General features: G+C 40.0%; 2 protein-coding genes across 10 annotated transcripts in view; both read left to right on the forward strand.

Annotated features, from left to right (window-relative positions):
* LOC109637510 (DENN/MADD domain containing 5B) overlaps positions 1-8688 on the forward strand; it is a 58647-nt gene extending 49959 nt beyond the window's left edge. For all 5 annotated transcript variants that reach the window (XM_069519514.1, XM_069519513.1, XM_069519515.1 and 2 more), the window contains 7 exons: positions 1778-1923; positions 2980-3098; positions 3499-3680; positions 4503-4585; positions 5407-5533; positions 5741-5903; positions 6676-8688. In XM_069519514.1, coding sequence (XP_069375615.1) covers positions 1778-1923; positions 2980-3098; positions 3499-3680; positions 4503-4585; positions 5407-5533; positions 5741-5903; positions 6676-6859 — 1004 coding nt within the window. In that variant the 3' untranslated portion in view covers positions 6860-8688. The remainder of the gene's footprint in view (positions 1-1777; positions 1924-2979; positions 3099-3498; positions 3681-4502; positions 4586-5406; positions 5534-5740; positions 5904-6675) is intronic.
* Positions 8689-10219: 1531 nt separating this feature from the next.
* caprin2 (caprin family member 2) lies at positions 10220-25617 on the forward strand. 5 transcript variants are annotated; one of them, XM_020099916.2, is made up of 21 exons: positions 10220-10373; positions 11421-11657; positions 11755-11817; positions 11920-12006; positions 13467-13705; positions 15057-15139; positions 15830-15937; positions 16111-16154; positions 16276-16419; positions 16748-16789; positions 16871-16999; positions 17159-17243; positions 17983-18035; positions 18125-18250; positions 18321-18422; positions 18515-18664; positions 21902-22046; positions 22161-22274; positions 22522-22583; positions 23619-23667; positions 24401-25617. In XM_020099916.2, the coding sequence occupies exons 2-21, from the start codon at positions 11427-11429 to the stop codon at positions 24970-24972; spliced, it is 2628 nt and encodes an 875-aa protein (XP_019955475.2). In that variant the 5' UTR covers positions 10220-10373; positions 11421-11426; the 3' UTR covers positions 24973-25617. The 5 variants fall into 5 exon arrangements, with proteins under 5 accessions (XP_019955475.2, XP_019955477.2, XP_019955476.2 ...); XM_020099918.2 differs by having other exon boundaries at positions 18125-18232; XM_020099917.2 differs by having other exon boundaries at positions 17986-18035.
* The last annotated feature ends 1741 nt before the right edge of the window (positions 25618-27358 follow it).

The following is a 27358-nucleotide window of genomic DNA, read 5'->3' on the forward strand; positions in this document are numbered from 1 at the left end:
GTTAAGAAATGAGACCGTAAGAGCGATTTAGAAATTTAGTTTTCTCATCAGGAATCTTTTTTGGAGATCTCCATTGAAGTCAATGAAAACGGTAGAGGGCGCTGCTCTAGCGCCACTCTTCAAACAAATGCTTGTAATTCAAAAACTATAGGTCCTATCTGAAAAATGAAAACATTGTGAGAATCCCAAGACTTTCACGAACGTACAGATATGTTTTGGCGAGAAAGGGTTCAGAAATGAGACCGTGGGAGTGAGTTAGAAATGTTTCTTCGTATTTCTCCTTTTCAGACTTTTTTCCAAAAATTAACATGCTCTGCCCCCAGCTGGCAAGGCACCCATAATTATTATCTTCTAATTATTATTATTATCTGTTTTCACAGCCATTATCCTGTTCACCATCCTTTTACATTCATATACACTCTGACTTATTTTAGTATACTGCACTTTTTTTTAACTGTCATTGACATTGCACTGATGTCATCTTGTTTCTTTCTGGTTTTTACTCTTGTTTTGACATGCTCTGTGTCATTAAATTGCTCTCGGGCGACAAATTAAGTTGCATTGAATTTATTAAATTGAATTATGAAGAATCACAGCCACCGTCCACTCCATGTTTCTGTTAATCAGTAGAATTACTGGACATTCTGGTCAAAGGTCACTCAGTCAAACCAAGGTGGAGGGGGAGACATGCTGGGGCGCTTGTGCGTCGTGCATAATTTCTCTCCAACATGTTTTCAATGGGTAATAAACTGGAAGAACTTCAGTTAATGATGGCTAGAACGAGAGACTTTTTCTTTATCTTCGTCGTTGTGTTTTACGGAGACGTGGCTTTGTGGATCAACACCAGACTCTGCACTGCAGCTGGCAGGCCTCGAGCTGTTCTTTCTCTTCTGCTCTTCTCCCTGTACACGAACAGCTGCACCTCCAGAGCGGGAGGTTGACCACATGGTCACGTGGTGCAGTGACAAAAACTTGGAGCTCAATGCTCTTAAAACAGTAGAGATGACTGTTCAGGAAGAGCCAAGTCCCATCCGCCCACATCACCCTGTGTGATGCTGCACTGTGGAGTCATTCCGCTGCCTGGGCACCTTCATCACCCAGGGCCTAAGATGGGAGATGAACATCAGCTCCCTCACCAAAAAAGCACAGCAGAGAATGTACAGTACCTCCTGCAGCAGCTGAAAATGTTTAACCTGTTTAACCTGCCAAAGATGGTTAACTTCTACACTGCATCATCAAGTCCACCCTCACCTCCTCCATCATTGAATGGTACGCTGCCAAGGAGAGGGTCAGATTGCAGCACTTAATTCACTCGGCCAAGAAGGTGATTGACTGCGACCTCCCTTCTCTCCTCCTGGCCAACTCCAGGTCTTTTACAAACAAGATGGATGAGATCAGTATGAGAATAAGGTTACATTACCTTATTGCTATTCATCCTGGACTCAGCTGTGTAATGGTTTGATATTCCAGCAAACTTAAATCCTGTATACATTGAGTGACTTCGTATTGTCTCAGATGGGATGTTCCATTTGCAGACAATAAGAGAAGATGGAGAGTATGTATATCTAGTACATGTATAAGAAGATTGTCTGAATAATGGATTCATATGTATCTTTTTTAATTTGCTCTAAGTTTGCATCTAAAAACAGCAAAAGTATTATTCAGCTCAGTTTTGTACACCTGCTAAACCTCATCATATAAATTACACGCACTACTCGTAAACATGCACACAGGCATTTGTGCACTAACTTTGGCACTGACACGTTTGTCCCTTCAGTGATCCCATATCGAGTCGTCATTATCCCCATCAAGAAGCTGAGCAACGCCATGACCACCTCCAACCCCTGGGTGTGTGTGTCAGGAGAGCTGGGGGACTCGGGTATCATGCAGATCCCCAAGAACCTCCTGGATATGACATTTGATGTGAGTAGTGTGACCTTTGGCCTCTCATATGCTGAGCACAGACTTGGATTTGATGTGCAGGCATTGAGTTGTGTGTCAGCCAATTTAAAATTAAAAGCATAAATAGCAGTCATAAAAATAGGTCCTTCGCATTCAGATCCCAAATATGGGCCAAATGGGTCAAGTATCATCCTAAACTTCCATTAACAATACACTACAGAGCCAGTGGATATTTATAGTCTTCAATAAAAGTGTTGTACTGGCTCTAAATCCCTAACCCACTACACACACAGGGGGGGCAGAGAAACATATATTCACTATACACTTTATCAAAAAGGAATGTTTTAAGTCCAACCTTAAATATAGAGATGGTGTCTGCCCCATATATATCCAAATGTCCTGATATTGTCTGGGTGACACTGTGAGGTAGTGAGCTATCATTGAGAAGTGAAATTAGTCTGTGGAAATAGGTCGTTTATTTTTTTTAGGGCTGTAACTTTGAAATTCTACATCAAAATGCCCTGATATTGTCAGAGTGAGCCCAGTACACTACTTACTGCATTACACGCAGCTTCAAGGGTATAGGTGGGTATGTGCAAAATCCAGGGAGCATGGACTGCATGGACAGTGTCATTAAGTCAGTCTCATTAAGGTGCCAGATGAAGTTCAGTGCTTTTGAGAAGTAACTCCTTTATCTCAGATGTCCCGCTTGACTTAAATATGCTCCTCACAGATCCAGCTCCTTCACAACAAACGCACATCCTTTTTTCTCACGCGCAGTCCATGTTCTCTGCATTTAGTGTACATCCCCCTGTACCTGTGAAGCTGCCCAGAGCTCTATGAGCCGAACTGAACCAGAAATACATTAGTACTAAATAACTTTGCGAGATGTCATTGAGAAACTTCTTGTTTCCACAGACTTATTTCACTTCACGATGACAGCTCACCACCTCAGAGTGTCAGCTGGACATTATCAGGACACAAGTACATATTTCATTCAAAAAACGTAGCATAACCTTTAACCTCTCTCTCTGTCTCTCTCTCTGTGTGTGCCCGTGCTCATATGTGTGTGTTTAGTGTCAGAACCTGGGCAAGCTGACGACAGCACAGTTGGGTCATGATAACGCTGGACTCCTAGCTAAGTGGCTGGTGGACTGTGTCATGGTGCGCAATGAGATCACCGGACACACATACAGGTAAGTGTGGGCTGCTCTTTTATAGCTTTCATTTTAATTTAATGTAGCTCTCATCTCTCTTACCTGTAAAAATACTAATTCTTTAGTCTTTCTCTGTGAAAAGTACAGATTAAATAATAATAATTGTGTTCCCATCGTCTATTGTGTGTAGATTTCATGTGGGTGTGTGTATGTGCATGCAAGTGTGTGATGAACATCCAGTGGAACAGTGTGGTTCACTGATTTTTTAATAGTTTTAATAGTTTTGGAAACAATGGAGCTCTGTGCTGCAGATAGATTTCATTTATAAGGCTTTAGAAAGAAGCAATTTTGTTTGATGGAGACATTCACTGTTGATTTGGTTTTGCCATGACACTTGCTGACAAGAATAAAAACATGGAATATTCGGTATCCCCTCCAGGTTCCCATGTGGTCGATGGCTTGGTAAGGGTGTGGATGATGGCAGCCTGGAGAGGGTTCTGATTGGTGAGCTGGTGGTGCCCAGTAGAGACGAGGATGCTGGGAGAGGCTGCCGTACGCCCCCACTGCAGCATTGTCCATCCCAGACCACCGGCATGACATCACTGTCTGGACGAGAGTACAGTAAGTATCTGTCGGCTTGGAACTGGTCAGTTAAGGGGGGGGGGTTTGGTAGTTTTCCTTACTCTTGTTGAGGGTTTGGACAGAGGACGTTGCACAATGTTAAGACCTATGAGACAAATTGTAATTTGTGAATATGGGCTTTACAAATAAATTTTGATCGACACACAAAAAAGATGTAAGGGCTTGTTTTAACATTTGAATTGTAACCTGATGCACTAGATGGTGTGTTACATAGGTAAGGCTTCATTGAGAGCCGCTTGGAAAAGAGAAGGAAAAGGCCAGTCGGGAGAAAAGTTAAACACATCTGTGGATAAAAGCCTTCGCTGTCGTTCTTTGTAATTCTTTCAGTGAAGAAATACTCTCCACCTCTGACATAACCGATACTATCACAGCATACATACACTCCTTAATGAGCCACCTTTGTTGTTAATTAATGAAATAAGCACTCAATTGTGCATTATATAAACTCTAATTAAAATCTTACTAGTAATTACATTTACAATTACACAACTATAGTATAAATTTTACTTAAAATGTAACTCTTTTATATTTAGGAATTAAAGTATATTGAATAATAATTCATCATAAAATATTTTACCTATTAATTTATTTTGTCTGTCTAACAGTAAATTACCCCCAGGTGTAAATGTCTCCCTCTGTCTGTCTGTCTGCTTATCTGTCCGTCCATCCAGTGGTGGACTGATGACCTGTTTAGGGTGTACCCCGCCTCTAGCCTAATATCAGAGCAGCAGCTTTTTGGTAACTGAAATTTCAGATGTTCTCAGAACTTCTACATTGATGCAGCTGTTTTCCTGATTCCAGAACCAACTTCTGCCCAAATCCAGGAGGGCATTGGAGAGGCAGTGAACAACATTGTCAAACACTTCCAAAAGCCAGAGAAAGAGGTTAGTGACTTAACCCCTTAGTGAATAATTGATAAACTGGGATGTTAATGAACTGTCTCTGAACTTATTAACAGGGCTGTTTTATAGGGCTGGACGATTAATCAGAATTTGATCACAATTTTGATTTTGGCTTCTCACGTGATTATTATTTTTTCCATAATCGTCCAGCCCTACTGTTTTATGGCTTTTCCAATGGCACGGCAGAGGACACAGATAGTATCAGCACACTCTAGGTGGTCTCTGTCAGAGGAGCGATGGGGAGAGACTAAAGAATGGAGAGTGATTCATGAACCAGACAACACTAGTTTCACATGCGACAAATTACTAAAATATATCCACAACACACCATGAATCAGCCATTAAATATATTCCTAATGCAACTCTTTTCCCCACACCCTCATTCAAGCAGCCACCTACCTCCAACTCACTGCTCACCAAAGCAAAGTATGACTGCTCGGCTCCATGCCTCCTGCTTACCTAGACATAGATTCGATGTAGAAGCATGAATCAGCCTTTATGTTTCTAATGTTTGCTCATTTACCTGCTAGTGCTGCCTATTAACACTTAAGAAAATAACATGTTTTCTGGTTTCAGAAAAGATACTATTTGATTGAAGCATTTTGACCCATACTCTGGATGAAAGGATATCTCAGCTTTTGCTGCTACCTTTTTATGCATTCTTTTTTTTGATAATGTATACTATTTATTTATGTCTGTATTTTGGACATTGCTGTATTTTTTAGTCATTTGCGATATCTGCCACTCAGCTCAGCTGTGTGCTTTGTGTGTTGACCTTGTATCTCCTGCCTGTTTTCTCGCAGAGGGGCAGCCTGACAGTGCTGCTATGTGGGGAGAACAGCTTGGTGGCTACTCTGGAACAGTTCTTTCATCACGGCTTCAAGTCTGCCCGGCTCTTCCAGAGGACTGTGTTCGTGTGGGACTTTGTTGGTGAGCATCGAGCTGCAGCACCATCTGCGGCCGTAAAAATAAACTATTTAACGTGGTCCATTATAGTGTGTAACAGTCCGTTTGGCTGGTGAACCACTCTCTATTGCTTTCTGTTCGGGACATTGAAGCCAACACGGGGCATTAATCTGTCATATAGTCTACTCTAACACATCTTTGACTCTGTCATGTCATCTACTCCATATGCAGAAAAGGCTGTTACCTTCCTGCAGTCAGCTGACGTTCAGGATGCCACAGCACCCCTGGGGTTGTCCTGTCAGTCACTCTGTCACTACATCAATGCGATCAACTCTACTCCCAGGAACATTGGGAAGGATGGCAAGTTCCAGCTGCTGGTGTGCCTCGGAGTCAGGTGAGTGTCAGGACATTGTTTGAATTGGTGATTGTAATTTGTAGTTTGGTAGTTGAGTGGTAGTTCAGATGAGAAAGCTATTTATAAATGCTGTCCATTTAAAGGTCCAGTGTGTAAGATTTAGGTGAAAGGGATCTATTGGCAGAAATTTAATGTAGAATAATCCTCATGATGTTTTCACTAGTCATTTTCTTTACCCCGGAAAAAGGCCCTTTATATTTAAATACTTTATATCGAGGGGACCCTCTCTACGGAGGCCGCTATGTTTTTTCACATTAGTCCAGACTGAACAAACTAAACACCTTTTGAGTTTTTATAACAATCAAAGTCTACCAAAGCTTCTTTTTCATGTTTGGAAGGAGAGGATGAGCTGAGAGGTTTTCAGCTGCAACATGCAACCTCAACGCTAGATATTACTAAATTCTACACACTGTACCTTTAACATAAATGGATCATCCCAGTTGGGTGCATACAGTTTGACAACAACAGCAACATTGTATAAGGAACTTGAAACTAATATAAACAGCACTAAGGGTCAGCTATGACATTAGTTGAGCTAAGCTGTATTTTTTTGTGTTTTAAATAATGTGTCTTTCTTTGCTGATAATATTACAGGAAAGGTTTTGGCCAAATCATGACACCTTTGAGCATAAATTAACCTTCATGTTTAGATGGATGTCCAGAAAGACAAATCTTGCATACTTTGCATAGTTATTGGCTGAAAGGAATTATATTGTGCGGCCATAGTTTATCTGCATTGTTTATTCCACAGAGACCGTCTGCTGCCCCAGTGGCTCCCCCTGCTGGTGGATTGTCCAGTGATCCTGCAGATGTATGAGGACACAGCCCTCCTTAGAGACCACACTACTGTCAGTGCCCTCATCGCAATCCTGGAGACTCTTCACAACTTCCCTATCAAACTGGAATCCTCACTGATCAAAGCCATTGACCTTTAACCCCAGAGGGGGGCCATTGGGTAGCCAGATATTTTTCTCCAATACCTCCTCACTACCACCACCAATTACAACTGCACTGCTCTAATGTAGCCAACTGGCTCTGCAATTAGACAGATTAGCAGGGAAGGAGGAAATGACGAACAGGGAACTTTAAGATTTGGTTTAATTACCAAAGCAAAATGTTTCGATATTTCATGTGAGAATTCAGATCTTTGGATTAACTATAAACCTGGATGTGGTGACTGATCCAACCATGGCCCCCAAAGACTCTTCATTAGCTCAACATTTCAAATACTGCACATTACAGTGTTTTTTAAACATGCCATTAGTTTTCAAATTGACTTTCTACCTTCCAGGTCGCTTTTTGTTTCGGGCTGAGTCAAAATAAAATACAGTTTGTGTTGCTGCCAGGCAGCTAGGGAGTCAATGTAAAATTGCATACTGATGTGAAGCTAAAGAGAGTGAAAGATAAGAAAACCACCAGCTTCCTCTGTAGATGTTTAGTAGAGTTCCCAAGACTTATTTTGGTCTTGTCATCCCATTAAAGGTGCATCAGCTAACAGCTGGTGTCAGTGTCTTCCCCACTTGGGAATTTCAGACTTACATTGGTCAGGAGTTTTTGAAAAGAAATTATAGCTGTTCTGTTTTAAGGGAGATTTTAAGGGTTAAGGGGTTCCTAAAACTGCAGGACACTTCCCTTTAACAGGAGGAAATAAAGAATTTGCAGGGGGTTATTTTCAGGAGTTCATTGTTAATTTTAGCTGTGATATGGTATTGCCGTTATATAAGTAACCCATTCAAAATGTTAATTGATTCTGCCACATGTAAAAGGAACGATCAAAATCGTTCTTTTTATTCCTTATATTAAACAATTGAACCCGCCCCTCTTCCACCACACAAACTGCATATGGACTGAAATACGTTTGGTTTCTTTAAACACATTTTTGGACAAGGGACTTTGCCACAGAATTGTATAAATGAAGGTGTTAATATTGTCATTATTACATGTTCATATTTTGATGGAGGTGTATTTATTGTGACTCTGACTTCTAGATTGAAGATGAGTTTTAAGAGGACATAATCCGGTGATTTCTACAACCCTAGTATTGTTGCCTATTCTAGTATTGAGACTGAACGACATGGTGTGTCATGGTTTGCATTGTGTCTTTATTTCATGTATTTATTATTTTGAATATGAATCCATGGTGATCGTTTCATGTTTGATAAAGCTTTTAAAGAGAGAAACATTCATTTCTATCAAGCAGTAATGGTCTGTAAATGGTATGTATTTTTATATATGCACTTTTCTACTCTTCATGACCACTCAAAGAGATTTACTACAGGGCATGTTATTGCCATTCAACCATTCATACACACATTCATGCACGGCAGGACTTTTTCTATGGAGGACAATTCAGGGTTCAGTATCTTCCCCCAACCCTTGGTGCTCCGGCTGCTGTGCTCTTGATGGCTCAGCTGCAGGATTCATAGCTCCAAAGCACTATAATAGATTCCTCAATCTCATACTGGATTTGTTAGTATGCAAATAGTTTTTTCTGAGGACATGCACTTTGGACTATTGAGATATTCCCCAGACTACCACGGAATGTGCTTATTGGGTGTATTTGTGACATCAAGATGTATTGTCATGAGTATCATGATTAACCCTGAGTGAATAGGCTGTATGGAAATGCTACTGACTGCTGTGACGGTGGTGGTTGTGTAACCTCCTCATAGCAAAAACATCACCAGACAAGAGTTCCATGTCTGCTTTTGACTACTGTTGTGGCATTTATTTTGCCAGTTTAAATAAAAACATGGTGTGTTTATGTTGCCGTGTGTGTGTCTATAAACTACAGTATGTATGTACCTTGTTTTTTTAATGGGAAATATTAAATGAGGAGAACAATGAGTAGAACAATCTTTTTACAGTGAGCGTTTATAATACTACGTACTGACTGCTTTAATATGTGCCATCTATTTTTTTTAATGTCCAGTTATCATTTTGAGAAAATATCAGAACTTATATATATATATATATATATTTTAATCGGAACACCAATATTCCACATTCCTGTGTTTCCTGGTGTTGGGAGATTATAATACATTTAAGTAAAACATAAATCATTAGTGGTAAAAAATTATGTTTTGAGCTAAATAAATTTCAGTCAGACCACTCACGTTCAACTCTTTATTGCGGTAGTAGAACATAATTTGTGTTGAGTGTCTAGGCTCCGACTCAATCACTCTCCCGATATGATTACACAGATATGATGGGAGTGACGAGCAAATACTTGTAACCCCCCCCCCCCTACAGATGCACAATTTCATGGCACTATAGAAATTGTTGAAAGTGACAGGTCAATTATAGACCAATAAACAATTTAACAAAAGATAAAACTGGTACATTTCAATGAACATTCTCATATACTCTATTCTAAACTAAACCATCTCAACTGGTATAGTTGAACATTGTAATTATGACAATAAATAACTAGGATGAAAGGGCGTCAATTTAAAAAATGCATTAGTAAATTAGATTATTGTTTTCTATTAAAGCCTTTTTACGTTAAATAGATTGAGTTTTATTTGTTGGCAGAGTACAAACAAATGTATTTAAATTGGTAACAGTTTACAGACACGTTCATCACAATATCTCAATACAAATATAACACTTTTTTCACCAAGTGTGTTTATTAATTTCAAAATAAACAGTCACACTACAACAAATAATACAGGTGCAAAACAGAACTGTCACGGCAAGGTTTATCTTCAGTAAGGCACACATGACAGAGCAGTAGCATGCGTTATTTTGCACAGCCCAAATCATAAATCATCCTTCAGAGTCACTGGTGGTTATCCCTTAGAGTAAAATAACAAACAGGCAGATATTAAATACCTGGCAATTTCATTTGTTGGTGGTTTAAATACAGGGGGAACATGCCTCCAATGCTTTCCTCCCTTCTAAGAACACCATAAAAGATCTCCACATATTATCAAAGATGAGGTATTATTTACCCTTTAACATGAAAGTGAGTTTTTCCAGTGCAAGAGAGTCTGACAGTCCTGCAAGCCAAACACTGATACTAGGTTTGATAGTGGATTTCCAAGCTTTGGCTATGGTATATTTGGCTTGTAGCATGCAAAGGATTTGTGGTTTACTGGGAAAACACCAAATATACACAGTTCAAATATAGCACTATACTTTGATGCCCCAAATAAGAAAAACAACTTAATATGGATCAAAATAACAGAAAGAAAGAATGCACATCACAAAATCATCCATTCATAATAATACTTTTCAATCACTGTGTGTGTGCGTGCGTGCGTGCGTGACTGCAACCGCAACCGGATGTGGCGCTTGCGTCGCCGGGTATTTAAAGGTACGAGCTGACACCAGCGTGGCCTCTGCGAGCTGAACATCGCGGTCAGAGGGGGACGCTTGGTCTCGCGTTACTCGGACGTCCAGCGGCCGTCTAGTGAGGACTCGACACGCACGAGCCACAGACACGAGGTGGGTCAGCTGCTTCGGTCGTCGCGTGGTGATTAACCAAATGCTCTCGTATCTGGCGAGTGAACCTCAATCACTAAATTCTGAAGGAAAGGGTCGGATCCTGCAGTCACACACCGTTGTCGAGATTGTTACAATAAACTCGAAGCAGAGTTTGAGAGACACTTCCGATTCTGCTTAGTTCCACCCAACCTTAAGGAAGCAACTCATTCAAGAAAAGGATATCGTCTAGATTTGCCACTGCCTGTTTATATCTTTGAATTACTTATATTTGTTATATTTTATATTTCATGTTTAATGCTGTTTGCACCGGGGATTAGAGGGAAACGCTATTTCAGTTCTGTCCTGCACATATGGCATTATTGATAATAAAGTTGACTTGATTCTGTATCCAGAGAGCAGGCCGTTCAATGCCCACCAAGGTTATTATAGTTTTGAAATTTTCATTAGTTTTAATTTTGATTTAGTTTTTCAGTTTGCTTTTTTATTTCAGTTTAGTTTTAGTTAGTTCAACAAATGATTTTGTAGTTTTAGTTTAGTTTTAGTCTTAGTTTTAGTTTTTCCAGGTATTAAGAGAAAGCCTTGACTTGTAGAAGCTGAAAAAGGATGAAACAATGTGTGACACCAAATATGGTTTATCAAGTCCTTTAATTTCATTCTTTAACCATCACCTGCAGGACAGGCAGTAATCCAGGGAGAAAACGAAGTGGAATTTATCTGCAGTTTAGTTTTAGTTCGTTTCGCATTGTTCATTGTAGTTTTATTTAGTTTTTGTTTTTTTTGTAATTGTCGTTTTTATTTCAGTTAACTAAATTATTTTTTCATTGCTAGTTTTAGTCTTAGTTTTCGTTAACTATAATAACCCTGATGCCCACCATACATGCAATGTCACGGGGTTGGCTGTTGCCCAAATAGTGCCAACTCCCCTTCCATCTCTATTTAAATGATGAGCATTTGCTAAGCAGCATCTTTTCTCTGCAGCTGCATGGCTCAGAAACTGCATGGCAAACTGCTTGCATTATTTGCAACTGAAATGTGTGCGTCTCCTAGCCCAGCATGGTGCAGCTGTGTCTGTCCCCTACTGAAGATGTCCCCACCCCACCTGAGCACTCAGAGGAGGGCAGTGAAAGGCAGGAAGACTGCATGATGGCTGGTGACCCAAAAGTGGAGCTGACCACCTTGCAGCTCAACCTGGAGGCCTCCACTATCTACTATGGTTATGAAGCCTACATAGAAGATGGCCTTATCTGCCTTAAAAACAAAGTCCGCAACTTGGAGAAAAAAAAGGTAAGATGGTGATGGCCTAGATTGGAAAAACGGGTTTGGAAGCTGGAGAGGTGGAGGCAGGTGCCTGGATTTTATGATCCATCTTGTGTGTTAACAGCTGAAACTGGAAGACTACAAGAAAAGGCTGGCCAGGAGTGAGGCACTTAACAAAGATCAAATGGTAAGTCGTCCTGTGAAGGCAACAAAGATATGATAATGTAGATACTTGTTCTGTGTGCTTAGGGTTTTTCCCCCCACCCCCCCATATTTTGCTGTTTTCCAGGCGGCTGTGGAAAAGTATGAGGAGGTGTTGCATAACCTGGAATTTGCTCAGGAGCTACACAAAACCCTGGATGACTTGACTCAGACTGTAAGGTTCTTTGTTGATCAGGTGGTTCTGGGTTCTGTATCATTTGCTTGAATAAGAATATTTTTGCTGGTGTGGCATGTCAAGAATGGATTCTTCTGCTGTGTTAAGCCTCTGCTCGTATTCAAAGCGAAAGGTATTGATCGAAAAACAAACCGTATGATCATATTTAATCAAATAGAAACTTTTCTAATGCATTTTTTGTCATTTTGAGTACGTCTGAGTAAGCTCTTCATGTTCCCTCATCCTTTCCCCTGTCACTATGCTTCCATTACTGCACCTGCTGCCTTGCTAGATTGTTTTCCTCTGCAGGATCCATGTTGCTGTCATCAAGCAGCTTTGTTCTCATATCCCATTTGAACACCAGCACATGGAACTCTGTGGAGCTCATTGTCTCCCCATGGTTTTCCATATGAACACAACATATCATTTATGAGAATAATCAATGAATATCAAAAACTAGTTTCGTTGGGTGGCACTTGTTGCCATGGATTGTGTGATGGTTCCCTCTAAAGTAGCATGAAGGGATAGTTCACTGAAAATTCACTCATTATCCACTCACCTCTATGCTGATGAAGGGGTGTATATAATATATATATAGATATATATAAAACATGCCTCCATAATGCTAGTGTTGTATCCGCAAGCCCCTACATTTATATTCCACTTGAAACGGTCATTTACTCCATGTTTAAAATGTTCTCTTTTAAATTTAAAGCATTATACTAAATATTTATAACTTTGTTGCACTATATTCATATTTTTTTAATTAGCTAGCTATCAGCCTTGGTATCACCAGAGCAATTTGCATGTGAGAATGGGTCTGCATTCACTTATTTCATTTTTGTGCACCGAGGGGTGTTTTTTCAACAGTAACAGACCAAAATGCTTCTGGATGGATTTGTATGGGCTTGAAATCAACAAGACCGATTACACATGACGTAGCATATCTAACACCTCTGGTATTGTGTGTTCTTTTGGAGAAAATATCCATCCAGTGTTTTTTTTTTTTTTTTGCTGAAATATCAAATTCAACAGACCTACATCAGCAAAAGCAATCTTTTGTTGCTAAAAATGCTTCAGCAGCACTCCATAAATCATCATATATACCACCCCCACTTTAGAAAAATGATCATCATTGGTCAAACATTTCTTAAGACGGATGAAAATGTATCAAAATGAGAGGGGGGCCTTAATGTCATGCAAGACTTGATTAACATGAGCCCACTTATTGCTCTGACTTCAGGCTAAAAATGCATTCTATACTACTGTTTATCATACAGCCCTAGAGTTTATACACTTCATCCACTGGTTATACTTAATATCAGGGCAGTAACATGCAACTGTTCATATGGAGCTTTCAAAACTTTGCAATGACAAATGAGCCTGAAACTCATAGGCCTCTACCACGATAGATCAATGTTCTGTTTCCAAAATGCCCCTGAATCATCCTACTCCTGCAGTTGCTGAGAGCCCAGAAGAAGGCAGTGAAAAAGGAGCAGGTGGCAAAGGTGGAGGTGGAGAGGAGGCGTCTGGGCACAGTGCTCCAGATACAGAATCTTCTCCACAGCCTGCAGCATGAGCATATCAGGAGAGACTTGCTGGCCGGACACAATCAGGCACCCCACATCTCAGCCCAGCAGCTGTGCAGCCTAGGTCAGCTTGCCACCCTGCTGGGAGTCAAGAGGGATAACAAACTGAAGTAAGTTTGTGTCAGTGGTGTATCACAAAATTCTGAATGAATAACTAAATGCATCTGTAATGGTTATTAGGATAATTTGTAATTAAGCATGATTTAAACAGTCTAATCAATTTAAAATATCAATGATTCATCCTGTTTAGGGTCCTTGTCATGTTGAGTCCTTGGCGTTATAGTTCCATTATTTCCTTTTTGCGTTTCAACAAGTCTGTGCTTCCACTCTATTGTCTTATTATGATTAATGATGATGAGATAATAATTGATTCCCTTCAAGTTACCCAAGGCAGCTTTACAGAGTAAGCAAAACAAACTAACTAAGAACTAAGAACAGAAAATAATAAGCCTTATTAACTTTATCATACAGTGTGAGGGACTAACAGAGCCGGATGAAAATGAGACTTCTACAGTGCTTTTATATTACTGGCTCTTCCACATGATTCCCAACCAGCTGGCTATATAATTTGTATTATAAATAGTTGTATATAGTAATAGTCTAGGTGGCTGGTGGGTTTTTTTTTTTCATCATTTTTATCATGATAAAGTCATTTTTGGTTCAGTTAACAAATCAACAAGGTAAACATGATCTAATTTAATAGTGTTTGGGATTAAAGCAAACAATTGTTAATGTGCATGAATGCACTGACATGTTAAAATGTTGCACTAGGTAAGCATACGTTATGACGGCTTTTTCTAATCGCTAATGCGTGGGGTGATGACGACCTTTTGATCTCCTCAAACCTTATAAACAGGGTCACTGGATATATTCTGAGAGCTTGATCTTTTGAACATCCACTGAAATTAAAGTATGTTAGAACTTCAGAGACAAAAGCTTTTAACATCTGAAATGACTAACTTGCTTTTTTGCTTGCTTCAGTGTTGTGAATTTAAAAGCTTGTTCTATTGTGTAAAAGTACAAAATGCAATAATTCCCTTTGAATTGTGTGGAAGTATGCTTTGGATACAATAAAAATACAAGTACTTGCATTTTGTGACATCAAATAACTGAGATTTACAGTATTTGACATTGTGTTGTGGAAACTTTCCAGTATGAATAAGTGGAATTATATGCGTCTTGGGGTACACCACTGAACTCAATGACAAACGAAAATAGTCTTATGTAGTATGTACAATGAAAGAGTTCTAGGTCACCTGTGTTGTGGAAGCCTTTACAGCCCAATTCACTGGAGTTCGGGAAATCCGTGTAGACACGTTATATAAAAAGTGTATGCAAATGTTACACAGTAGTTTATAGTTAACTGGTTTTAAGCCTCCACAGCTGAGTTACAGTCAGCCTTCTTACCGCTGTTGTCTCTTGGCCCCTTGTGACCTCTGTCTTCTCTTTACTATGTTGTAGTTTAGGGGAGCAGATGGAAAAAGCGGCTGTGGTGTACTTGGACTTGCTGGAGGGGAGAGACAAGCCAGTTGCTGGATCCACATGTGAGTATGCTGTATGAACCTAACAGAGCTCAATGGTTCCCCTTCAATTAAAATTCATTAAAGCAGTTCATGTGATGTTAATCATAATCTGCCTGGAAATAGGTAACTGCTTGTGCCCTTCTCTCTGTGCACATTAGAAGTCTGTGATGGAGAGATTCCTACTTCTTTTAGTTTGACAGCATTGGTTAATGCTGCTGTGGCATAATTGCCTACAGAGACGTACACTTTTCTGCATCTGAGCAGTCAACTAAAGGGTCAGAAAAATGTAATCTATACCAAATAATATGAAATGATTAAAGACTTTAAATTGTTTCAAACATTTGAATTGTATGAATTCACTGTTATCCAGAGGCCTAAGTGATCTCCATTTAATGTTGTAATTAAATAGCTTTATGGCTGTCCCATGCATGTATTATGTCTGCATGGATTAAATAAACAAGATATGTAGGTACTAATACCTGCTGTATACAATAAAATAGACTTCATTTGTGAAAACATGGGGGGAAAAAATTCCATTGGTTATGGTCCTTGCACAAATGTAGATATTAGAACAGCTAACAATCAGAATTTAAATTGACCATGGTATAAAATGTAACAACTTAAAGGTGTTTACAGGTCGTATATAGTCTAGAAGGAGAATAAAGGGACATGTTTTAAAAACTGAAATGAAACTGAATTTTGTCCTTCCAGTTAAGCTGTTAAAAGAGGAGCTCACCAGGCTGTTAAACTGCAAATACTTCAGTTGTCTTCTACCCAACAAGACTCCCGAGGTGTTACCGAGCAAAATCAGCCACAGCAGTAAGACCATGCATACACTAATGGCCATTGGGTGATAATGGTGCCAGAAATTGGGGTTAGGCATTAAAAACTTTGAAATATTAAGTTTTACCCTGAAAATGACTCGATATATTTGTCTAGACTGAAAATGGTGAATTGCAGGTCTCAAGATTCATATTTCTTTCTGCTGTCAGCCATATCGAAGTCAAAACGAAATGAAACAGAAGTTTCTAAGGAGGTAAGGCCAATGATCTGTTAAGTTTGCCAGTTTTATTTTTCAGATTTCTGTTTGTTTGACTGCAAAGCATAGCTCAAAATCCAGACTTTACCTGACTGACATGGTGTCTCTTTCCACTCAGAACTGGAGGGAGGACTTGGAGGCCATAAAAGAAAGGGAGCCTCTTGACAACTGGGATATGGAGCGCACAGTCCACAAACCATGGAGAGGAGCTGCTACTTATATCTACAAAGTCCCCACGAAGAAACGCTCTGACTGCAAACAGGTGAGATATCCTTAAGCCTTCTAGGCACTAGGGCTGCATGAAATATCGAGAATTTATCATTGTGATATCAACAAGCACGATATAAGTATTGTATAAGACAGCTTGAACTCCTATAAATGGTGTTCCATGTGCCATGCATTCAGGCTCTGCATTTCAATATATTCAGCCAATCAGATGGAGCCCTGCTGACCTAGATTATAAATTAAATTTGTAAGCTTTATATATATTAATAGCTGTGTAAATCGGCAAATCAATGGTATGACCATTTCACAGAATGTTATTGTTCAGCAATGGTGACCATACAACAATTAATACACATTATCCACAGAAAAAAGAGAGGAAAGTCAAAGGAGAGCAAAATGCCAAGTTGGTGAGTACAAAACTACTGGTTTAAAATGTACAGAAATCTACATCACACAATTTGTAAATTTATACTTGTGACTCTCAACAGGCAGTACATGTGGACACGCCCGTGGTAGTTTTTAACTCTCCGTCTACCTTACCCAAAGACCCCATCCTGAGGAAGCAGCACCTGGAAGACTTCATGACAAAGATCCATGGCTCCTTCACTTTCATGCAGGTGGAATTTGGCTGTTTGCAAGCAAAGAACATTTGATTCAATAACAAACTTTTCTCCTTCACCACCCAGCACAAGATGAAATCATGGTTTACTTAAGTGTCACAGCTGCTCTGCCAGTAACTACAGCAATATATTTAAAAATAATCTCGTCCTCTTTAGGACTCTGTCCTTGATGGTGAGAGCCCCCCTACTAATGGCCACCCTGGACTGAAGAGACAGCAATCTGGATTGCCGTCTCCTCTGGGTAACTTAGAAGTCACCTCTGTAATTTGACAAAACAATTCCAACTGTTTTTTTTCTGTAGCTTTTAAGGTCCAGTGTGTAATGATGTTTTCACTAGTGTGTGATCGTTTTGTAGCAACTGTTGTTTTATATTTAAATACTTTAGGAAGGCCGCCATGTTTTTTACGATAGTACTGACTGGACAATGTTTGGAAGGGAACGGTAAGGTGATGGGTATTCAGCTGCAACATGCAACTACACCACTAGATGTAGTGGGTTTGGGTATTAAAACACCCTGACCTGTGCGTCACTATAGCCAGTTAACCTTTTGCGTCCTTGTTACAATCAGCAGCTGCAGCTACATTTTTGGAAAACTTTGCCTCCCCTTCTCTCATTAGCACTGCTGTTGGAGACTGTTGTCTGTGCCTTCATCCTCCCTTGCCTTGATTTCTGTTTTGTCATTAGCTGTGTTGCTCCAAACCATGGAAACTGAAACATTATCTCTCTATTATCCTCTGTCTGAATTACACTAGCTACCTCCTTATGAAGATTTAGTTACTTTCAAAGCCATTGTTCTAAATTTAACATTTTCACAAAGCTCCCTTTGGTCTGGCAATCAAATACTATTGTACAATTTGGGCTATTTCCCAGTGTTATTTTTTTAGTGTTTGTTTGGAGTTGTGGAATTTAGTTTTGAAAGCTACAGCCTCAGATTTTGTGATGTGATTTCCTGATGTATGATCTCTCTCCTCCATACTAAGTAGTTCAGACAGACTTGAGAAGCCCAGCTGATGTCCTGCTCAAAGCAATTAATGTAAGCATTTTTTCCATATTTGATGTATCAGTTGTGACAATTGTCAATGATTTGGACTTCCCTTGACTTCATTCTCATCCCCCACTCAGTCCACCCCGCTGCCTACTAGGCTTATGGAGCACAAAGCCAGTCTGACCAGTGGAGTTCGGTGCATGGAGTCTAGTAACCTGGAACTTTCCTCAAAGGACACACATCATGTAAGAAGCAACACATTGGTAAGCGATGCAACATGTGTTTAAAATCTCACAGCTCCATGTGGCTGTTAAATGTGTATCTTCTATGCAGGAGCCACTTCAGTTGTCTGATAAGAAGGCATTTCCCTCACCGCCACTGTACCACAGGGAGTCCATAATTTCTGTCTGCCTGGATGAGATGAGCCATCCTCATGTAAATGGCCATTCTTGACCACGTCAATTAACATGCTTCTGTAAATGATGTAGTTTTTAACAATGGCTTTAAACTTTCTCTGTTTGCCACAGACACCTGTTGCTGAGCTTACCCCATTACATAAGCATTGTCCATGCAGTGGGGTGGGATCTCGCACCCCTGCCACCCCTCAGGGCCAGACTTTCTCCACACCCCCCACCAGGAGAACTCTCACCCCTGCACAATTTCAGGACATCCATTCAGTAAGTCTTACCAAAATTTTATTATGTCTGTATGTATTGATTGAGTTTTTTTGCCATTTAGACAAAAAGGCCACAGGTTTGACTCCTACCATAGCATTCTGTCACTGTCTAGTTGCATATTGACAGATGTGCACCTTTTTAAAAATGTTATGAAATCTAATTTATGAATCTTAATATTAACAAGTAGGTGGGGCAGACAGACTTGGGAGACTGGTGTATCTCAGCTCAAGGAATGATGGGATACTCTTGGTATTGGCATATGTAAAGCAAGGGTCCATGGACTGATTGTAACCACCAAAGGAATGACTGAGCTTTTATTGTGCGATTGGAGCCTGATTTCGATGCAAATTGAGTTGTGGGACTCATTTTAGAGTCTTGACGATTGTCATCTGTTGCATTGTTTGTCGTACAGCCCATATGCAGTCTTTTTTTGGGGTGGGGGGGTGCTTTGCAAGGGATCATGGCAGTGTTGTTTCCCCCGTTTTAGCTTTGTTAGCAAACACACTCAGACACTTCTTTACCAAAAACACCAGTCCAGAGCAGGCCCAGAAGAGCCAATGCAATGTACGGTGTGAGCAGTCGGGTCGTGTCAGACAACCGCACCATACAACCTGAGCACATGAATCATGAGCTTTGGCTTTCCATCTTAGACAATTTACTTATACAGTGCTTGCTAACACTTATGCTGGCTTGGCTACCCCACATTTGTTTTATCAATCCATCCAGACTAAAACTTTTTGAAGTAGCTCACAGTCTGTAAATATTAAAACAATGACTTGGCATTTCAGTGTACATATATAAACTGAGGTTAGCCAACCCAAGGGGGGCAGGGGGGCCTACAGGTTTAATTCATTTAATTTTGATGATTATGGCTTACAGCTAATGAAAACCCCAAATTCAGTATCTCAGAAAATTAGAACATACATGAAACTAATAAAACAAAGGATTTTTAATACAGAAATGTCAGCCTACTGAAAAGTTATATATATATATATATATATATATATATATATATGCACTCAATACGGGGCTCCTTTTGCATGAATAACTGCATCAATGCGGCGTGGCATTGAGGCGATCAGCCTGTGGCACTGCTGAGGTGTTGTGGAAGCCCAGGTTGCTTTGATAGCAGCCTTCAGCTTGTCTGCATTGTTGGGTCTGGTGTCTCTCATTTTCCTCTTGACAATACCCCATAGCGGTTCAGGTCAGGCAAGTTTGCTGGCCAATCAAGCACAGTGATACCATGGTGATTAAACCAGGTATTGGTACTTTTGGCAGTGTGGGCAGGTGACAAGTCCTGCTGGAAAATGAAATCGGCATCTCCATAAAGCTTGTCAGCAGAAGGTGGCATGAAGTACTCTAAAATGTCCTGGTAGACAGCTGCATTGACTGTGGACTTAATAAAACACCGTGGACCAACACCAGCAGATGACATGGCAACTTGGATTGTGTGCCTCACCACTCTTCCTCCAGACTCTGGGATCTTGATTTCCAAATGAAATGCCAAGTGTCAATGACTGTCTTCTGGAGAACGGTCAGGTCAGCAGTCTTCCCCATGATTGTGTAGCCTACTGAACCAGCCTTAGAGACCGTTTCAAGGCTCAGGAAACCTTTGCAGGTGTTTTGGATTAATTAGCTGATTAGAGTGGAACATCATTAGTCTATAATATTGGACTTTTTCATTTTATTTTCTGAGAAACTGAATTTGGGGTTTTCATTAACTGTAAGCCATAATCATCAAAATTAAAAGAAATAAATGCTTGAAATATGAATATGAACTTTTTGAATTGAATTATTGAAATACACTTTTCCATGATATTCAAATTTAATGAGATGCAACTACATATGCCAGTTAACTAAGCACATTTTTTTGACTTGTAATATTGTAATCTGTTCTAATATTTTTTTTTTTTTTTTTTGTCTCACCAAGGAAGCTTTTGGAGTAGTTTGATATGACATATATTCAATATGCTGTACACTATGCTTATGGATTCTCTTTTCTTTTTTGGGGGGCGTGTAGCCTGCGCCATTGTGTGGTTGAAGGTCATTTGATCTTTCATTGTTTAGAACACAATGATCAGCAATATTCAAAGGGAATTTCATTACACATGGCACAAACAATTGCTTAGACTCAAGAATGGCCTATAATAATAGCTTGGATTTATATAGCAGCTTTAAAGAGACCCAAGGATGCTTTACATGTGTCAATGGGGGCAAAAAAGGAAAGAAAGTAATTTGCATTACACAGGACAGAGATAAATCACACTAATGGCTAGGTAGAGCATTAACTGAGGCCAAAGGCCATTGTGAGCATGTGGTGTTTGAGCAGTTTTTGAAGCTGTCCAGAGATGCAGTGTGGTGAATCTAGTCAGGGAGAGAGCTCCAGGGGGCTGTGACACAGAAAGCTCTGTCTCCAAAAGTTTGCAGTTTGGTGTTGGGGATGGAGAGCTAACCTGTGTTTGAGAACTGCAGTCTTTCTGAGCAGAGTGTAGGGGTGGAGGAGGCCAGTTAGATTTGGTGGGGCCAGGACATGGAGGAATTTATAGATGAGAAGTTGGTGGATTGCATTTCAGTTGTCTAAGGTCACAAAAAACATTGAGAAATATTTATGTGGAATCTGCTGGTTGGCAGAGTTAAGTTAACTAGTAAGGTTTCAGAAGTCATCTGTCTGGATTTAATCCAGGTGTGATTTAAAACACTTAATCATAATGATTTATACTCCACATTCAAGTCTCTGTTGGCCAGGTGACAAACTCACTTTTGATACACAATAGCCATCTGATTCAGGACACATAGGGCTTGAACCCCATTTGTCTGTCGTTACCAAGATGTTTGTCATATTAGTTTAAAGGCGAATAGCCTCAGTTATCCAATTGTTGCTTTTACTACAGTTTCAACACGATAGTAATGCGCCACCCTGCTGCTAAATTCCTTTTTTGTATTATTACTTTTTTCTTCTGTCTTGTCCTCAAAAACAAATGTGAAGCGTCCTTGGGTCCCATTGAAGGTGCTATTTAAAATCAAGCCATTATTATTATAGTCTTCCCAAAAGAATGAGAGGTAATACTGAAAGTTTTAAACTCAACAGAACAAAAGAACACTGAACAATAATCCAATGACACTTGAGTGAACACACTTGTAACGCACTCTGAACACAACCTGAACCTTGAGATCTAGTTCTGAATGGGACTGTGCAGTTTCTTAACTAATGTGATATCCATGTTCTTCTGTCTGTAGGTCTTCAACATGACTACATCCTCACCCCAGAATGGGGAACTGAACTACAAACCAGAATCTGTAGATTTATTTGAGTGCAGGTACAGTACTGCCAGTACACAAACACCACCTGAGTTTGCTCCCTCAGAAGATGAACCACAGCCTGGTATGTTAAACCAATTATGTGTTTCTAAACTTTCAATCTACTTGAAATGATCTGTGTTGAATGGTCAGCAGTCACTTGTTTGAAACACATTTTGTGGTTCATTTTTCTCTCTAGTGCACCAGTCAGATTATATTGTGGGAAATGGTGTGCAGATTTTCCTGTCCCCTGGCCGGTCAGAAGGAAGCATGTGTCGACCTGGTCAATACTACACTAGAGGATCGGTGAGAGGTATGGCACGTGGCAGCAAGGGACTGGTACAAACCTTTGTTCTTCTAGCTGGCGTTGAGGTATCTATTCTCAGCTTTCCTATTTCTTATTGGATTTTCACCATTTTCCCTCTGTTTCTAGACAGCTGTTCGGGGTTTGTTGTTGTTGTGTGTCACATCCTGGCTGATGTCTAAAGTAGCACCTTTGGCAGAAATCAATCTTACTGAGGTAGTCCTGAGGTTTAACACTGATTTCTGTTCCCTGGCAGGAGGATCCTACATTCCCCAGGCTCATTTCAGGGATTCTGGTCCTCTTCGCTATGCTGTAAGGGTAAGTAAATCTTTATTTGTCTATGTAGGGACTGGCTCTGGGACTTAGAAAGTATTGTAACCACTATATGAACTTTAATTTAACTGTTTGGATAGACCAAGCAGGCAGAACTGTAACTGTCAGTCCCATGTCATTTGAGTAAAGTAGTGGACAAGGTCAAGTTATTCCCTGTTTGGATCCCAAAAAAGTTAAAGGGATAGTTCACCCAGAAAAGAAAGTTCACTCACCACTATGCCGATGGAGGGGTGGATGAAGTGTTTGAGTCCACAAAACACTTTAGGAGTAACTAAAGCTGAATCCAATAAAATTGAATTAACTGGTGACCAAAGCTTCAGATGTAATAGTACAGGAAAAAACATAGCATGTCTCCATGCTGCTAGTGTGGTGCCATCCAAGTTTCCACAAGCCCCGACATTCATATTCAACTCGACACAAGGTCATTTACATCATGTTTTAAGCCTAAATGTCCTTTGATATCTTCCAATGAGGTGCATTCAGGGACCTTTAGCCACTTCTGGTGGACTTTAAAGATAAGTTGGGCTGATAGTTTACAAGCAAACTGGAAGGAGTACTCTGTAAAATGCATACCTTCGCCAATCCCCAACAGTCCCCTTATGAAACCACATTTAAACTAACTAGATCTCAATAATTATTTGGATCTGCACCAAATTTCATACGCTCAGAAATATCAGTCCTCTCCATATGCCTAGGGTTTCTTTTCATCGTGAATTTTGAGAAATTTAAGTTTTATGGTAAACTGTCCAGTAGTTTTTGCATAATCTTGCTAACTAATAGACAACAAACAAACAAACAAATGCAGCTGAAAACATAACCTCCTTTAGCTAAAAACACTACAGACGAGGAGAAGCCATGATGATCAAATTATCATTATAATGGTGTATTATGTAACTCGCATGCTTGTGGTCATGCAGCAAAGAAGCACATACTTGGACCCTGCCCTGAGGTAAAGTCACTGTTTTGGCTGCTTTGACTGTGTATAATGTGTATAACAATTCCTCTACGGTATTTCCTCAGGACTCTGGATACCAACACAAAAATGGAGGAGGGAGGCATAACACCAGTGGTAAGAGCCAAAGTTATCAGAACTGCTTGCTTTCTTACGGGGGTGTTACGAATTAGCTAATTTTTCAGCACTTGGTGTCATCAGTCTGAATTCCAATACACATCCCTGGTATCTGGTAGAAAAAGCTCATGGATGTGGGCTGGTGGTTACCAAGTGTTCCAGAAATAAAATATCTTGTGTTTCTGATGAACAAAGCTGCATTAATCATTCGAAACATTTTCATGGTCATGAAGGCCCCAGGAAAAGGTTTGTAGCGGTGAAGTCAAAGAGGTCTCTACATAACAGCTGTACTGACTTTTATCATAAAGTGTGCCTGATTGTTGTTGGATAAATTCATGAAATTTTACTTAATTGTAGATGGGATCAAATTTGTATCTAGGGGCATTTTTAAACTTATAATTAATTAGCTCTGCTCCAAATCCATGGTAAACATTTTTTTTCAAATTTTTATTATCTCCTTCAGTTCGTTTTCACACTGAAAAAGATAACCCAAAATGCATTGCTTAATAACCAGGTTCATTCACTCTGGTCATTAGTTAGATGGGTCTGGGTTGGGTGTGAGAAACTAAACACAAAAGATGATCCTGAAACCTCCCTGTCTGCCCGAAGAAGACACTGCTCTTGGTTACTTGTCAAGGTTTCCAAATCAGGGTTTTAAACCACTTGTAGTGTATGGTAGTCATAATTGCACACTTCACCCTGCTTCTTTTTTTTTTTTTTTTTTACTTTACAGCAGCATGGAGTGATTGTTCCCAGTTGAGTAGCCCAGACCGGGAGGGAGCCTTCACCATTGTTGACTCTGGGCTAGGTGACTCGTCAGTCTCCACTGTGGAGGTCTCACTTACTCCCCACAGCCAACACCACCCTGCACTGTTACCAATGCAACTCTACCCACTCTCCCAGCCTCTGCAAGTTGCTTTCACTGCCTCTCGCACTGCCAACTTTGCCCCAGGTAATCTGGACCAGCCTATTGTGTTTGACCAGCTACACAGCAATCTGGGGGAGATGTACGACACACGTATCGGCCGTTTCACCTGCCCTGTCAATGGAACCTATGTCTTCATCTTCCACATTCTGAAGCTCGCTATCAACGTGCCACTCTATATCAACCTCATGCGCAACGAAGATGTGATGGTTTCGGCATATGCCAATGACGGAGCCCCAGATCATGAGACGGCCAGCAACCATGCCATCCTGCCTCTCTTCCAAGGGGACCAAGTTTGGCTTCGGTTGCATCGTGGCGCCATCTATGGCAGCACCTGGAAGTATAGCACTTTCTCTGGCTTCCTATTGTACCAAGAATGAACTGCTTTCAGTTAAACAGTCCTCCCAATGTGTAGGGTGGTTGATTTGCACTGAATGGTGATTAAACTGACATTTTAGTGTTATGGTCAGGCTACATACAAGTGTGCTTTTTTTTTTTTTACCATAGACAAAGTGTCAGCAGCCAGATCATGTGTATTCCAGTTAACAACTGCATTTAAATGGGGATTATGATTACTTGACTTATCAAAGGTACCCGATTGTCCACGAATGACTACTTCACGGTGGTTGTGCGCAATTTGATTGCGATACTAGTACAACTGGGTGTTGAGCATATCATCTTGCTGTTGCACTTCACTTGTTCGGTCATTTGCTTCAGTGAATATTAGATTTCAGTGAAAACTCTGATGTAATGTTATGAATTTGTGCCTTTTGTAATCTGAATGGCTGTTGACTAACAAAATGTTAAACAGCAAATGAATTGACTGTATGGCAGAGTTGTGACTATCAGAACTCCGCTTAATGGACTCATGCATTCAATCTACCATTGCTCTGTGAATCTGAAAGATTTTGTTCTGATTGGGTGGTGGGTATAGTGTCAAACACTTTAAACCATATTGTTGTCCAGAAAGATAACTGTAAAAACATCAAAGTGGTCCCTTCATGTTAAATAAAATATGAGCAGTACTGTTTGGTTTTTGTCGTGTTTTTTTCTATGACAAATGTATGTTATGTATGGACATTTATTGAGATATGCAGATATTGTGAGATTTTTGTGAAATTGCAGGCTTTTAATGGCTTTTAATTGTGTTCATCCTTGAATGAATATCAAATTAATTTGCTGTCAAGTATCTAGAATTCTGACTTTAATTTCCACATACGATAATGACTAAAGTGCAACATGATTATCTTTTGGTTTATTGTGAGTTTTCAATTTATTTTTTCAGATTTATATAGGGTCGCTGTGACCTTTGACCACTGAAACCTAAACAAACACATTTAGGGAATTTCTTAAAGTATGTATCACTTACTTGGCCTCAAGAATAAACTGATTGTGGTGAATGTTTTCTTACAAAGCACATTTTTTCCCTTGTGAATGTGATATCTCTGGAACACCGTAAAGGAATCCTTTCACAGTTGGCACAAACATTACCTTAGATTAACTGATTTGTTTTCTAAGGTGACAGTGAGTTTCTCAGACCGGAGTTGTCTTTGGGTCTTTAATAGAGCCCTCAGCATGAATGCTCAGAGTGGAACCTTGGATAGTGAAAGAAGGTTTTTATACAGTTGGCTAAACAGGAAACATAAGAGACAACAATTACTGAATAAGAGCATGAAGACTGAAGCCACCAGTAGTCTGGTTGACACAGGAGACCTGCTGCTCTTGCTTCTGCAGGAAGCAGGATGTTTGCTAAAAGCACAGATCAGGGTCACCAAGAGAATCATGAACTTTGAGGTTGCATCATCCAAGTGCACAGCAACACTCAGGGCATTTGTTTCTTTAAAGGTAAAAAAGAAAAAAGGTATTTGTCTAGTTTTGAATCATCTGTCTGCACGTATGCCAGACAGTTCCTCTTATGCGAGCACAACTGTATTTCTATGAGGAGGTATCGTTGAACACAGCAGACGAGCATTGATCAGACATAGGAAAGAGTTCAAGCAAAGTTCATATGTGAATTTTCTATCACAGGTTACATAGATGAATAAGTACAACAATTAGTAAATGCATGATTTAAATGGCGTGTATGTTTTAATTTAGACATAAAATAATAATATAAAATAAGAAACTCAACAGTTCCCACAATGAGCAAACACTTTGGTGAGATGCCCCTGTGCAATAGATGCCGCTAATTAATCTGTACCCACAGTTTTGCAATCTGAGGGCACAGATTAATAATCCTGTGCCAGTCTGAGTATGTGTAGGAATGCTCTATCACCTGTGGACCAGGGTGAATAAAATAGCTTCAAGTCTGAACGGAACCTGTATCATGTGTTTTTCCTCTCTGGGCGCCTCAACCGCTCGGGTCAGCTAACACAATAAATACACAGACATTACACTGCAGCAGACCTACACTGCCCAAAAAAATGAAGGGAACACTTAATCGTTTCAGTATAACAGCACCTCAGTTAAATTTTAAAGACAGCTGCTCTCTCTTTATCCTTCCTAACTAATTCTTTAATGTTGCGTTCTGCTAGTGACCAGGAAGTCACATCCATATGTGGGGTCGCAAGAAGGTTTGCTGTGTCTCCCAGCACAATCTCAAAAGCATGGAGGACATACCATGCAGTTAAACAAGGACAGATGGATTAGGCTGTAGAAGGGCATCAACCCAGCAGCAGGACTGGTATCTGCTCCTTTTTGCGAGGAGGTACAGAAGGAGCACTGCCAGAGCCCCACAAAATTATCTCCTGTCATGGTTCCCTTCCC

Source organism: Paralichthys olivaceus, chromosome 23 (genome assembly GCF_024713975.1).
Source record: "Paralichthys olivaceus isolate ysfri-2021 chromosome 23, ASM2471397v2, whole genome shotgun sequence".
NCBI lineage: Eukaryota > Metazoa > Chordata > Actinopteri > Pleuronectiformes > Paralichthyidae > Paralichthys > Paralichthys olivaceus.